The sequence below is a fragment of the Lemur catta genome, chromosome 1 (assembly GCF_020740605.2).
Source record: "Lemur catta isolate mLemCat1 chromosome 1, mLemCat1.pri, whole genome shotgun sequence".
Classification (NCBI taxonomy): domain Eukaryota; kingdom Metazoa; phylum Chordata; class Mammalia; order Primates; family Lemuridae; genus Lemur; species Lemur catta.
In genome coordinates, this window is record NC_059128.1 from 100,980,341 (window position 1) to 100,992,383 (window position 12,043).

Genomic DNA, 12,043 nt, shown 5'->3' on the forward strand with positions numbered 1-12,043 from the left:
GCTACAAAAAGTCCTGAAGAGATGGTGGAGGGCTGGGTGGAAGCAGAGGCAGCAGGAATCTGGGGCCACCGACCTGCTGGCTGCTGAAGAGATCTCTGGAAGGAAACTCAGTCAGACCTGGTGATGGTTTGGATGAGAAAGTGAGGGAGTGGGAGGATCCAAGATAACACCCTGTTTGCAGCCCTATGTGGGTAATGGTGTCATTTACTGAGATGGAGGAAACAGGAGGAAGAACTGGTTTCAGGGAAACGTCAGCTCAGTCTTAGATCTGTTGAGATTGGAGTGCATTTGAGGAATCCAGTGTCCAGTAGGCAACGGGATATATGGGTCTGCAGGTCAGCAGGTAGACCTGGCTAAGATAGTTGTGGAGAGTCATGGGTAAAGGATGGCTGAGGCCAGTGAAATGATGAGATGGCCCAAGGAGGGTAGACAGAGAGGAGGAAGGGCCTAGAACATAAGAATTTAGGAACTCGACCCAGGACATGGCAAGAAGTCTGGGTCACATCCAGAGAGGTTGTGGCAACACAATGCTGTCATTAAAAGCTGGGCTCTGGAGGCAGGCTGCTGGGGCCAGAACATTGGCTTTGCCACCTACCCATTGTGTGACATGGTGCAAGTTATTTAACCTAATATGGCTGTTGTCAAGATTATATGAGACATGATCTGAAAAGTTCTTAACTTTTAATACTTTTAATAATACTGGCTTCATAATACTTAAAGAATATTGGTTAATCAGAGGCAAAGGACATCTAGAGAGTGGTACCTTGGAAACTATGGGAAGAGAGCAGTTCAAAAAGGAGAATATACATTTCATGCCCATTAAGGTGGCTGTTGTCAAAAAAGTGAAAAATAATAAGTGTTGGTGAGGATGTAGAGAAATTGAACTTTCGTGCATTGCTGGTAAGAATGTAAAATGGTGCAGCCACTGTGGAAAACGGTTTGGTGGTTCCCCAAAAAGTGAAACATAGAATTAATATATGATCCAGAAATTCCACTCCTAGATATATATCCAAAAGAATCGGAAGCAGGGATTCAAACAGATATTTATTCACTGGTGTACATAGCAGCATTATTCATCATAGCCAAAAGGTGGAAACAATCCAAACGTCCATCAACAGATGAATGGATAAACAAGATGTGGTATATCCATACAATAGAATATTATTCAACTTAAAAAGGAATGAAGTTTTGATATATGCTGTAGCCTCAAAGAACCTTGAAGACATTGTGCAATGTGAAATAAATCAGACACAAAAGGACAAATAGTGTGTTTTTCCACTTACATGAAGTCCCCAGAATAGGCAAATTTGTATAGACAGAAAATAAAATAGAGGTTGCTAGGGGCTGGTAGGAAGGGCAAATGGAGAGTTATTGTTTAATGGACACAAGAGTTTCTGTTTGGGATGATGAAAAAGTTCTAGAAATGAATAGTGGCAATGGTTTCATGACATTAATGCCCCTGAATTGTACTCTTAATAATGGTTAAAATGGTAAATTTTACGTTTTGTATATTTTACCCCAATTTTTTTTTAAAAGGAAGGCATGGTTAATGGTATAGAGAAGTAAAGCAGGGTAACTGCTGAAATATTAACTTTTGGATTTTGTGACACAGGGACCATTGGTGATATTTCCAGGGCCCTTGCAGTGGAGCAGAGAGGTCAAAAGATTACAGTAGATCAAAGGATGATTGGAAAGTCTCTCCACCAGGGGCTGGCAAACTACTCCCAAATCTGGCCTGCTGCCTATTTTTATAAATAAAGTTTTATTAGAACACAGCCACGCCCATTCATGGGCCTGAAGTCCATGGTTGTTTGTGCTATAATGGCAGAGTTGAGTAGTTGCCACAGAGACCATATGGTCTGTAAAACCAAAAATATTTATCATCCAGCCCTTTACAGAAAGTTTCCCAGCCCCTGGCTAGACAACATCCCTGGTCTTTTAAGAACTTTGGCTTTCTTAAATAATTCCTGTATTTCTGGTGAGGTTATTGAGTGGGTAACAGTGCCCCTTCAGTTAGGTAGCGGAACAGACCCAAAGCTGAACAATACCAGTGAATAAGAAGGAGGAAGAGGAAGGTGGGGAGAGGGAAGAAATTCATTCCTTCTCTTCAGCATACCTTCTTTCTCTAACAGCCCTGGAAAAAGCGATTGAAAGTCCCTCACCCTAATCACCCCACTCAAAAAAAACTCCCCACTAATAAATTGTCATGTGACCTGTGATAATAAACTTTCTGAGATGGCTGCAAACTGCAGTCAGGTTTAAAGTTTCCTCATTAATGTAGGAAAATGCCCATAACCTGAGGCTTTTCAAGTGTTTATTAATTTACTTTCTGGGACTGAGTGCTGATAATTTATTTTAGATCAAAGAGAAAGCCCCTGTCTTTAGTCCTTGCTGTGTGCCAGGAACTATGCCAAGTTTTGTGCCTAGGTGACCTCATTGATAGTGGTGATAACCATTGGATGGCATTGCCCCATTCCACAGTGGGGGCCGTTGGGGCTCGCTGGGGTGAAATACTCACCCAGACACCCGCAGGGAGCTAGAAGGAGAACTGGGGTTTGAACGGACACCTGCCTGACTCCAGGACTCCAGGCTGTTTCCACCGCACCATGCGGTCATCCTGTCCTCTGTGGCCACCAGCAGCCCGGCCGTGGTTCCTTGTGCCCATTCTAGGACAAAAATCCAATACTCAGTGGGTTCTCAACCCATTAAGCCATGATCCCTGCTATTTCAGAATATGAGTTGACCACTTAAGTTGTGTCCAAGTGCACTGTGGGGTTTAGCAAGACCCTTCCCCAGCCTGCTCCCTGCACACAAGCCCCACTGTGATGGTCAGCCTGAGTCTACTCACAGGTAGCTCTTATTTCTTTAAAACCATCCTGCATTTTGATGCACTGCCAGCACTAACACCAGGGATTCACTTGTTCCCACTTATTTTCACACGGTCTGCAATAATTACTCAAGCTCTGGGTTAGGCACAGTGACTCAGGGATGCAGCAAGAGGGGAGTATAGCGGCTTCCCCAGTTCCCATCCACTTATGTCCATACATACAACTGGTACACAAATACACAGCACCCTTGTGACCTCTTTCCCCTTTGGGCTTGATAATGCAGCCTTCGGCTACCTAGACTTCTGCAACCATCAAATCAGATCTGAAAGGGAACTCAGAGGTCATCCGCCCAACCCTGGATTATGCCAGTGAGAAAATCAACCACAGCCCAGAGAGGGGAAAATTGTCCAGGCACACACAGCTTGTCAGCCCCCGATCCTGGCACAGGAGGGCCCTGGGTCTCCCAGCTCCCTGGCTGGAGCTCATCCTGCAGCAGTTCACTGCCTCCTGCCTGCCTCAGTGGATGAGGTAGGGGCTGTCCCCCTGCATGTGGAGAGCTTGCCTCTGAGCCCTTTTCATGAATGAGACCAGATGCAGAACTCCACATTGATCACTTCTGTCCCTCCCCTTTCTGCTTTCTGTTAAAGGCAGCCCCCCAGCTCCCAGCTGGCTCCTGTCCCCTCCCCCAGCCGGGAGAAGTTATTACATGAAGAGATCAGCTTACCAGTTTTTCTTCAGAGCAGAGGCTGAGCTCGGAGCGCCGGGTAGTACAGTGAGGGAGAGCCCGGGGAACCAGCGCGGTGCCTAGCGGAACTCCAGGGCTGCAGTCCCGAGACACAAGTGCATCTGCTAGCTGTTAGCACTTGGCAGACGGAGTGCTCCTCTAGGGTAGTTCTAACTTTGGGTAATAATGTTTGTCAGCTACCTGATATTAACATTGCTCCACGTTCAAACAGCAATGTTAGCAAGACCTGGGGGAGAGGTAAGCCAAATAAAATATCTTGTCAGAAGTTGTATTTTTGTCAGCATTATATTTCCTCTTCTATCTACCAAGAGAGATCAGGGAATGGGTTTTTATGGTGTGCAAAGAGTATTGCTTTATATTACTTTTCTAGGCTTGTCTTGCTTTTTCTTATATGAAAACTTCTTTTCTTCCTGAAGAATCTTGTAATTTCTAAAATATCATTCTGAGCCTGTCTGTTCAGTTGCCACACTGGGAAGTCGGCGGGCCTTGGTGACAGATGCCTGTAGCATGCACATTTCTCCTGCCATTGCAGGGGGAAAAACATGTGGCATGTCAGATTCCAGTAGGGACTATTACCTTTTGAGGATTTTTCTCCAATGTGGCAGAGAGAATATGCATGCTACGGGAGTTGCTTTTCCTTCTTGCTTTTGTACCATTTCTCCTTTTTTGCTTTGATGTACTTGGCAAAATCTGTACTTAACTTTCTATGGTAGGTTTGAAGAGGGATAGTGATATGCAACAGGGCTAGAAGTGTGCCCAGATTGACCATAGGTGGGAGGCATGTTTTAAGCCCATGAAGGTGATTTATTCTTATGGGTTTGGCTCATATGATTGCTGGGTACATTTCTGAACATCATTAATACCTCTCAGAGCCAGTTTTTGATGCAGGCAAAGAGACTGGAGGGATGATCATGTGGCCGTAGAGGGAAGCATCTTTGTGATCCACCCTTACCTGCAAACAAGCCTGCAGCAAATTTCCTCCTCCACTCCTCTCACTTAGGACCCTGGTGCCTGAGTATTGAAAGGGCAGCCTTTCTCCTGCATCCATCTGCCTTTTTGAAAAGCCAAGTGAAAAGTGTATCTCCTAAAAAGGCCACAAGGCCATGTCACAGCTTTGCCTTTTGTTAGCCTTGTCAGGGACCAAGCAGGCTCTGAAAGCCTAATGTAATTACTTTCCCTTTTCTAAGAAGAGTGGAAGTGAGAGTGCTCCCAAGCCCACGCTGCAAGGCTAGCTGCAGTTTCAGCAGGCTTGTTGCTCTGTTCAGAATAGACATGCAGCCCAGAGCTGTGCAGCAATGGGTTATTTGTTGCATGCTTTTCGCCTGTTAGTTACCCGTGTCCTCTGCTCTGTAGGTGTTTTCTGGGTCTGTGGGGGGATCAAGCTCTTGAAAGGAAGCCGGAGGAACTGAATGGGTGAGTGATGCTGGAAGCTGAAAGCAGACCATTGCCCTCTAGTTGTAGTTGAAGTTCGCAACTTCCCTGTTGATTTTTACTGTGTAGGGTAAATGACAAATGGGCTGGCCTAACTCAGCCTGGAGCACTTAAGCAGGCGAGAGGAGAGCTCATATGGAAAATATTTCTATCACTGCTGCATGCACATGTGGTCTGGGGAGACCTCCGTACCAAGCAAATCGCTGCGCTCCAGCAGCCCCTCGGTGGCAGGCCAATTACCCTTATTAACAGCAAGGTGAAGGGTGGGCTTCAGTTACCTGCACGCAGCTGGCTCATGGGGAAGGCCACTCTGGAATGTGTGTGCCCTGAGCTTTGTGTCACATGTGGAGAAATGAACAGCTCTGCTTCACCTGACAATCGGCAAAGCAGATGAGAAATGAAAGGGATTACCCAAATCCAAATCTTGATGCTGTTCAGACAGCGCTCGGCACTTGGGAGAGGAAGGCGGAGCTTTTGTCTTTTGAGTTAAAGTGTGTGTACTTAACGTGAATAGCATGAAAACCCCATCGGAGGTGAAGAGATGCCTGCCCTCCTCCACCTTTGTTCTACTCGTCTGTGCTAAATAAAGATCCTCCTGTGCTTTCTCTTTTCTTTCTTCCTTTCACCTAGTGTGCGTGCCCGTGTGTGTGTTTCTGTGCCCTTGGCCCCGTAATGCCTGTGGTCCTAGGAAATTGTACAATTAGGGTTCCTTTCCCCTTGTTAGAAATGAAATGATGAGGAAGGAACATGAGTATGAGTAGCCCCCCTCCCTCCGTAAAAAGAATGTCATTTATATAGAGCTTTGAAGAATGTGGCATTTATTTATAAGAGCCTCTTTTTTTTTTATTGTCGCGTTACTTAACAAAACTTACCCATAAACATGTGGCGTCGTCCCTAAGTCACTAAGGTTTTCTTTTTTCTCTGCCAGCTGGTTTTCTTGCAGGTTTTAATTATCTTCCCTTTGGATGTTCCTAAAAACACATGAGGAAAAGGAAGAAAGGGGGAAGAAAGCGTCGTCGTACACCTAGGGGTGCTTGGTAGGCTGTGTTCTCAGCGTGGGGCTGCAAGCCAAGCGGCAAACTTGTGGGTAGCAGTTTACAGAGTCTGTTTCCTAGGGTGTGAGGTCCAGCCAGATAAGCAGGGCTGGCAGGTGGTGGGGGGAGGGGTGTGAAGTGAAGCAAGCCTCGTTTGGCGTCCTGTGGCTGGCACCGTCAGCCCGGGTGACTGTCGTCCAAGGACAGAACAACCTGATGTGGTGGCAGTGCCTAGGCTTGAGGACAGACACAGAAGAACTGTTCCTTCTTTCATTTTCTGGTGGCCAGAGCATTCAACCAAGAACATGGAAGTCACTGGAATGCCTTTGCCCTTGTCAAGGTTAGGGTAGCAACCGTGTACATTTGTGCAGATTAGTACAGCCCCTAAAAGACTGTAAAGGACTTTTAAGAGTTAGGCTGGACTTTGGTGCATTTGTCAGCATGGGGAGTGTGCCGGGATCCAGTTTATTTGCAGGATGTAGCAGTGTGGTATGGGGGTTGGGGTTTGGGAGTGGGAGGCTTACCTTTTCTTTCCTGTACTTGGACTTACCTTCTTACATAAGACCAAAGAGACACTGTTATAGGTAAGGAGAGGAAGGCAACTAGAAATCTATTAGGTTCCATATTGGTGGAGAGATAAATTCCTAGAAGTGGGTCAAAAAGATATTTAATTTTGAAGCCACAATATGGCAAAACCTGTCAAAATTAAAAATAAGTATCTTGGCTGCTAATGGATACAGATTTTATTTTTGTGGTGATGAAAATGTTTTGGAATTAGTGGTGATGGTTGCACGATTTTGTGACTTTACTGAAAACCACTGAACATATCCTTTAAAAGAACAGATTTTATGGTGTCTAAGTTATAGCTCAATTATTACATTACAAATAAATAAGTACTAAATATCTTTTTGACCCAGCCTTTTCATTGCTAAGACTTTATCACGTAGATCTACTCTGAGTATGTAAAATGCTCTATCTATAAGCCACTTGTCATAATTAGGCTGTTCCCATGCAGATATTCAAAAAAATGAGGTAGCACTATATGTGCTATGAAATGACCACCAGGATATGTTGTTAGGTAAGTAAAGCAAGTAGCAGAACCGTGTATATAAAATGCTACCATCGTGTCACATGTGTTAACATACTTGTCTATCCTCTCTGGAAGGATAGAAAAGAAGATGGGCGGGGGGACTAGGGAATCTGGGGGAGGAGGGAAGGTGAGAGAGGAGTTAAGTTTTACTATATACCTTTGGTGCCTTTTAATTTGTGTACAGTAAGCATACCTTATCTAGGAAAAATAATAAAGCACTTTGTAATAAATAAGTGATATAATAGATAACGTCCTAGCAGGAGTCCATGCATAGCATGGGCTGAGGTGAATGTACATGATGAGTTAATAGTTATAACAATAAAGTGCAGTTCAGTGAAGTGATTCCTTAGGGGCTAAAATGAAGTTCTGTAGGTGGTTCGTTCACTCATTTAACACCTACTTATGGCTCCTCTGGGGTTTTTTTATTTTATTTTAAAAATGAGGATAGTGATAGTAGCTACCCGAAGGGTGGTTGGAAGGATTAAATGCAATATTATGTGCAGAGCTCTTAGTGTGCAATATTATGTGTAGGCTCAAGCACATGGTAAACAGCAGTTACTGACTATTACTGCAATTACCATTGCAAATGCTACCAGGGTGTACCAACCCTGTGCTGAAAAAAGAAAGGTGAAAAATAAAATCTTTGTCTTTGAAGAGCTTGCACTCTAAAATGGGCACAGAATGCAGACAGTTAATGATCATTCAATAGAAACTCTCTTTGATTGGAAGAGCAGAAGCAAAGGAGTACTGGAAAGTGAAGAAAGAGTCCACAAACAGTGTCACATTGGAACTGAGACTAGAAGGTTGTGTGTTGGGGGTCTTCAGGACAAGCCCAGGTTCAGTGCTCCGCAGTGACTCAGCGACTCAGCATATACTGGCACTCACAGCTATGATTTATAACGGTGAAAGGATACGGAGCAAAATCACAAAGGGAAAAGAGTTGCGGGGTAGAGTCTAGGGAAAACCAGATAGGAGCTCCCAAGGCCCTTCCCCCGGGGAAGGCACATGGATGCACTTAACTCCCCTAGCAATGAGTTACGACAACACGCGTGAAATGTGGACAAGCGGGTGGCTTGTTAGCATCTCAGAGCCTAGGATCTTTACTGGGGCTGACCACACAGGCACCCTCTGCCTGCCAGGTAACACAATCCCAGACTCCCAGAAGGAAGGCAGGTATTCAGCATAAACCCTATCATGTGGACAGTATAGCCACAGTGAGCCACCCTCCTCCGTTCTGGGAACGATGGGAAACCTCCCCCAAACCCAAGATGCCAGATGCCAGCCAAAGGCCAACCTTGTAAGTAGATCTTTTAAAGGGGAGCAGTCAGGTCTGCTCTGTTAACTCTTTTCTGATGGATGGGCAAGCATTTCAAGTGGAAAAAAGAGGGAGGGAGGACATTCCAGGCAGAGGGAAAACATTTGTAGAGCCCCAGAAATAAGAAAGGACATGGCATGTTCTGAAAACAATGCATAGTTCGGATTATAGAAGCATACATTGTGAGGGGATGTAGCTGGAGGTTTGTCAGTCAGCTGGATCCTGAGGGCTGGAGTTTTTCTCTGAGCCTTTGAAAGTTCCAGGAATTCCAGATCTATAGTCATTTGATGACATGTCATTTAGGTCACCATTGCAGGACATTTTCTTGTTCATAGACTATTGAAATTATTTCCTAAGGAGTAAATCAAATTAGATAATGAATGTAGAGCTGTTCTGTAAGCAGTGAGAGCCTTCATAGAAAGCTAGTTATCACTGTTAGTCCTCAGGGTATTATTTGTGACAAATAGAAATGAAGGATCGATGTAATGACCTTAATAGCTGACTCTTGGTGCACAGTTCTCAGTGGCTCCACCTTTCGTCCTTTTTCTGACATCTAAAATAAAAAACTAACTATATGGAACTCACTTGATAATGCAAGACCCAAGTTTGAGCTTTGGGTCAATCACTTCTAGTCATTGTGACTTTTGACATTTAAAAAAAAATTTTTTAATTATGAAAGCTGTAAAAACAAATTCAAGCAATAAACAAATACAGAGAATACCCTCACTGTCTCCCCTAACTTTCTTCCCTCCCCAGATGAAATCGTTGTTAACAATTTGGCATGTGTCCTTCTACATCCTTTCCTGTACATTTATAAACAAAAGGGTGTGTGCACATGTGTATGTGTCTGTGAGTTTATGTGTGTGTATGCCTACAACTTGCAAATAATAGCGGGGGTTTTCCTTCTTTTCTGGTACCTGTGCCTTTTGTTGCTGCCTCTTGTCTTACTGTAATTGCTAGGACTTCCACAATAACAGTGTGGAAGCAGAAAAATGAACGTGAACATTTTTGTCTTCCAGACTTAAATGGGAATGCTTCCAATAATTCATCACTAAGTGTAATACCTGTCAGATGTTTCAGGGTAAATAAATTTCATCAAGTTATAATAAGTTCCTTTCTAAGTTTTTATCAGGCATGGTTGTTGAATTTTATCAAACATTGTTTGCCTTCATCAAAGTGCTCATGAGTTTTCTCCTTTAATTTACTTATGTAGTGAATTATATTATGGATTTCTTAATGTTGGACTATCTTTGCAAACTTGGAATTAACTTTCTTAATCATGGTGATTTATTCATTAAGTTTGGTGCTGGATTTGATTTCTAAATATTTTATTTAAAATTTTTTCTTCTTTTTGAATAAGTATTATTGGCTCTTGCGTATCTTTTATTGTACTAGACCAGGGTTTTGACAGTTTTGTAAAATCAGTTCAAAAGTCATTTTTTTTTTTTGTATACTTTGAAACACTTTAAACAACAGAGGAATTAGCTTTTTCTTGAAGGTTTGTTGAACTCAATTGTAAAACCATCCGTCCCTTTGTTGGAGGCATGGTCTTTGAATACTTTTTTTTGTCAATCATTTCTTTTATTTGTTAAAAGAGGTACAATACTTAATATATGTAGGAGAATATATGTAACACATAAGCGAGTTATGAAGCAAAATAATAAAACAAACACCACCCAGGTGAAGAAATCAAACATTCCCAATACTTTATGCTACTTTCCACTCATATCTTCCTCACTTCTCTCCCCATTCATGCTGAATTTTATAGTTTTCACTTCATTGCTTTTCTTTATAATATAATCACATGTGTATGTGTCTCTAAAGAATATATTGTTTAGTTTTGAGTCATATAAACATGATATATTGATTTTTTTTATTCAACATGATAATGCACGTAGCTGTGATTCATTGATTTTCACTACCACATAGTATTCTACTATATGAATATATCATCTTTTTCCTGTTTATAGATATTTGGGTTCTTTCCAGGTTTTGTTTTTTCCTGTTATAAACAATGTAGCTATGAACATTTTGGAATGTATCTCCTCACACATATGTACAAGGATTCTTTTAGGGTGTGCATCTGGGAGTTGAGTTACTGGGTAATAGAGAATGTGTTTGTTTACAAGATAATGTTGAATTGATTTCTATAGCAGTTGTATCAGTTTTCATTTCTACTAGCACAGAGTAAAGGTTCCCAATGATTTATCTCCTTTCCAATATTTGGCATTATCAGACAGGTTAATTTTTCCTGATATATTAGGTATAAAATTGTATCAGTGTGTGTTAATTGACATTTCCCTGCTATAGTGTAATTTTTATATGTGTACAGACCTTTCCTGTTTCCTCTTCTGTAAAATGCCTGTTCATGTTTATTTCTGGTTTTAAATTTGGTTCTTTGGCCTGGCACGGTGGCTCATGCCTGTAATCCCAGCACTTTGGGAGGCCAAGGCAGAAGGATTGCTTAACGCCAGTTCATGACCAGCCTGGGCAAAATAGTGAGAACCCTTCTCGACAAAAAATTTTTTAAAATAATTAGCTAGGTACAGTGGCATGCGTTTGAGCCTGTGGTCCCAGCTACTAGGTAAGCTAAGGCAGGAGTATTGCTTGAGCCCAAGAATTTGAGGTTACAGAGAGCTGTGATAGCACCTCTGTACTCCAGCCTGGTGACAGATGTTGCAGAGCCTCTTTTTTCTTCCCTAACGTTGTTCATCTGTGCCTTCTGTTTTATTGACCATTCTTTCCAGAATCCTATTAATTTTATTAGTCTTCCTGAAAAACCAACTTTTGGCTTGGTTGGTCCTCTGCATTGGAGCATTGTTTTCTATTCCATTCAGTTCTTTTTTTTGTTTTTTGTTTTGTTTTTTTTTTTTTTTTGAGACAGAGTCTTACTCTGTTGCCCCGGGGCTAGAGTGCCGTGGCATCAGCCTAGCTCACAGCAACCTCAAACTCCTGGGCTCAAGCAATCCTCCTGCCTCAGCCTCCCGAGTAGCTGGGACTACAGGCATGCGCCACCATGCCTGGCTAATTTTTTATATATATTTTTAGTTGTCCAATTAATTTCTTCCATTTTTAGTAGAGACGGGGTCTCGCTCTTGCTCAGGCTGGTCTTGAACTCCCGACCTTGAGTGATCCTCCCGCCTCGGCCTCCCAGAGTGCTAGGATTACAGGTGTGAGCCACTGCACCCGGCCTATTCCATTCAGTTCTGCTCTTATTTTTCCTTCCACTTTCTTCGAGTTTATTCATTTAGTCATTTTTTAAACCTTATTAACTTTTAAAATGTATGCTTAGCTCTTTAATTTTTGGCCTTTTATCTGTTCTAAGTATTAAAGATTATAATTTTTGTAATATCACTTTTGTTCTATCTCTTAAGGTATGATATATAGTATTTTTATTATTATTCAATTTTAAGTATTTTTAAAAATTATCATTATGATATTTTCTCTGACTCATACACTAATTATAGGGGTTTTGGTGTTTTTTTTTTCCCAGCTCAAATTAATTTCTGACTTGATTATATTGTGGTCAGAGAATGAGGTATCTATGCCGCTAATTGTTTGAGATTTGTTGAGACTTGCTTTATAGCTTAGTATCTGAAC

The 12,043-nt window shown here is 42.3% G+C and overlaps 1 protein-coding gene across 2 annotated transcripts in view; it reads left to right on the forward strand.

Moving 5' to 3' along the window:
* The window catches only part of THSD4 (thrombospondin type 1 domain containing 4), a 571,869-nt gene that overhangs the window by 364,423 nt on the left and 195,403 nt on the right, over nucleotides 1-12,043 (forward strand). The window contains exon 1 of one of the 2 annotated variants that reach the window (XM_045530977.1): nucleotides 3,530-3,810. The exons of the other annotated variant lie outside the window; for it this stretch is intronic. Within the exon in view, the coding sequence (XP_045386933.1) occupies nucleotides 3,739-3,810 (72 nt within the window). The 5' untranslated portion in view covers nucleotides 3,530-3,738. Of the gene's footprint in view, nucleotides 1-3,529; nucleotides 3,811-12,043 lie in introns of those variants that run through there. 2 annotated transcript variants of the gene reach the window in all.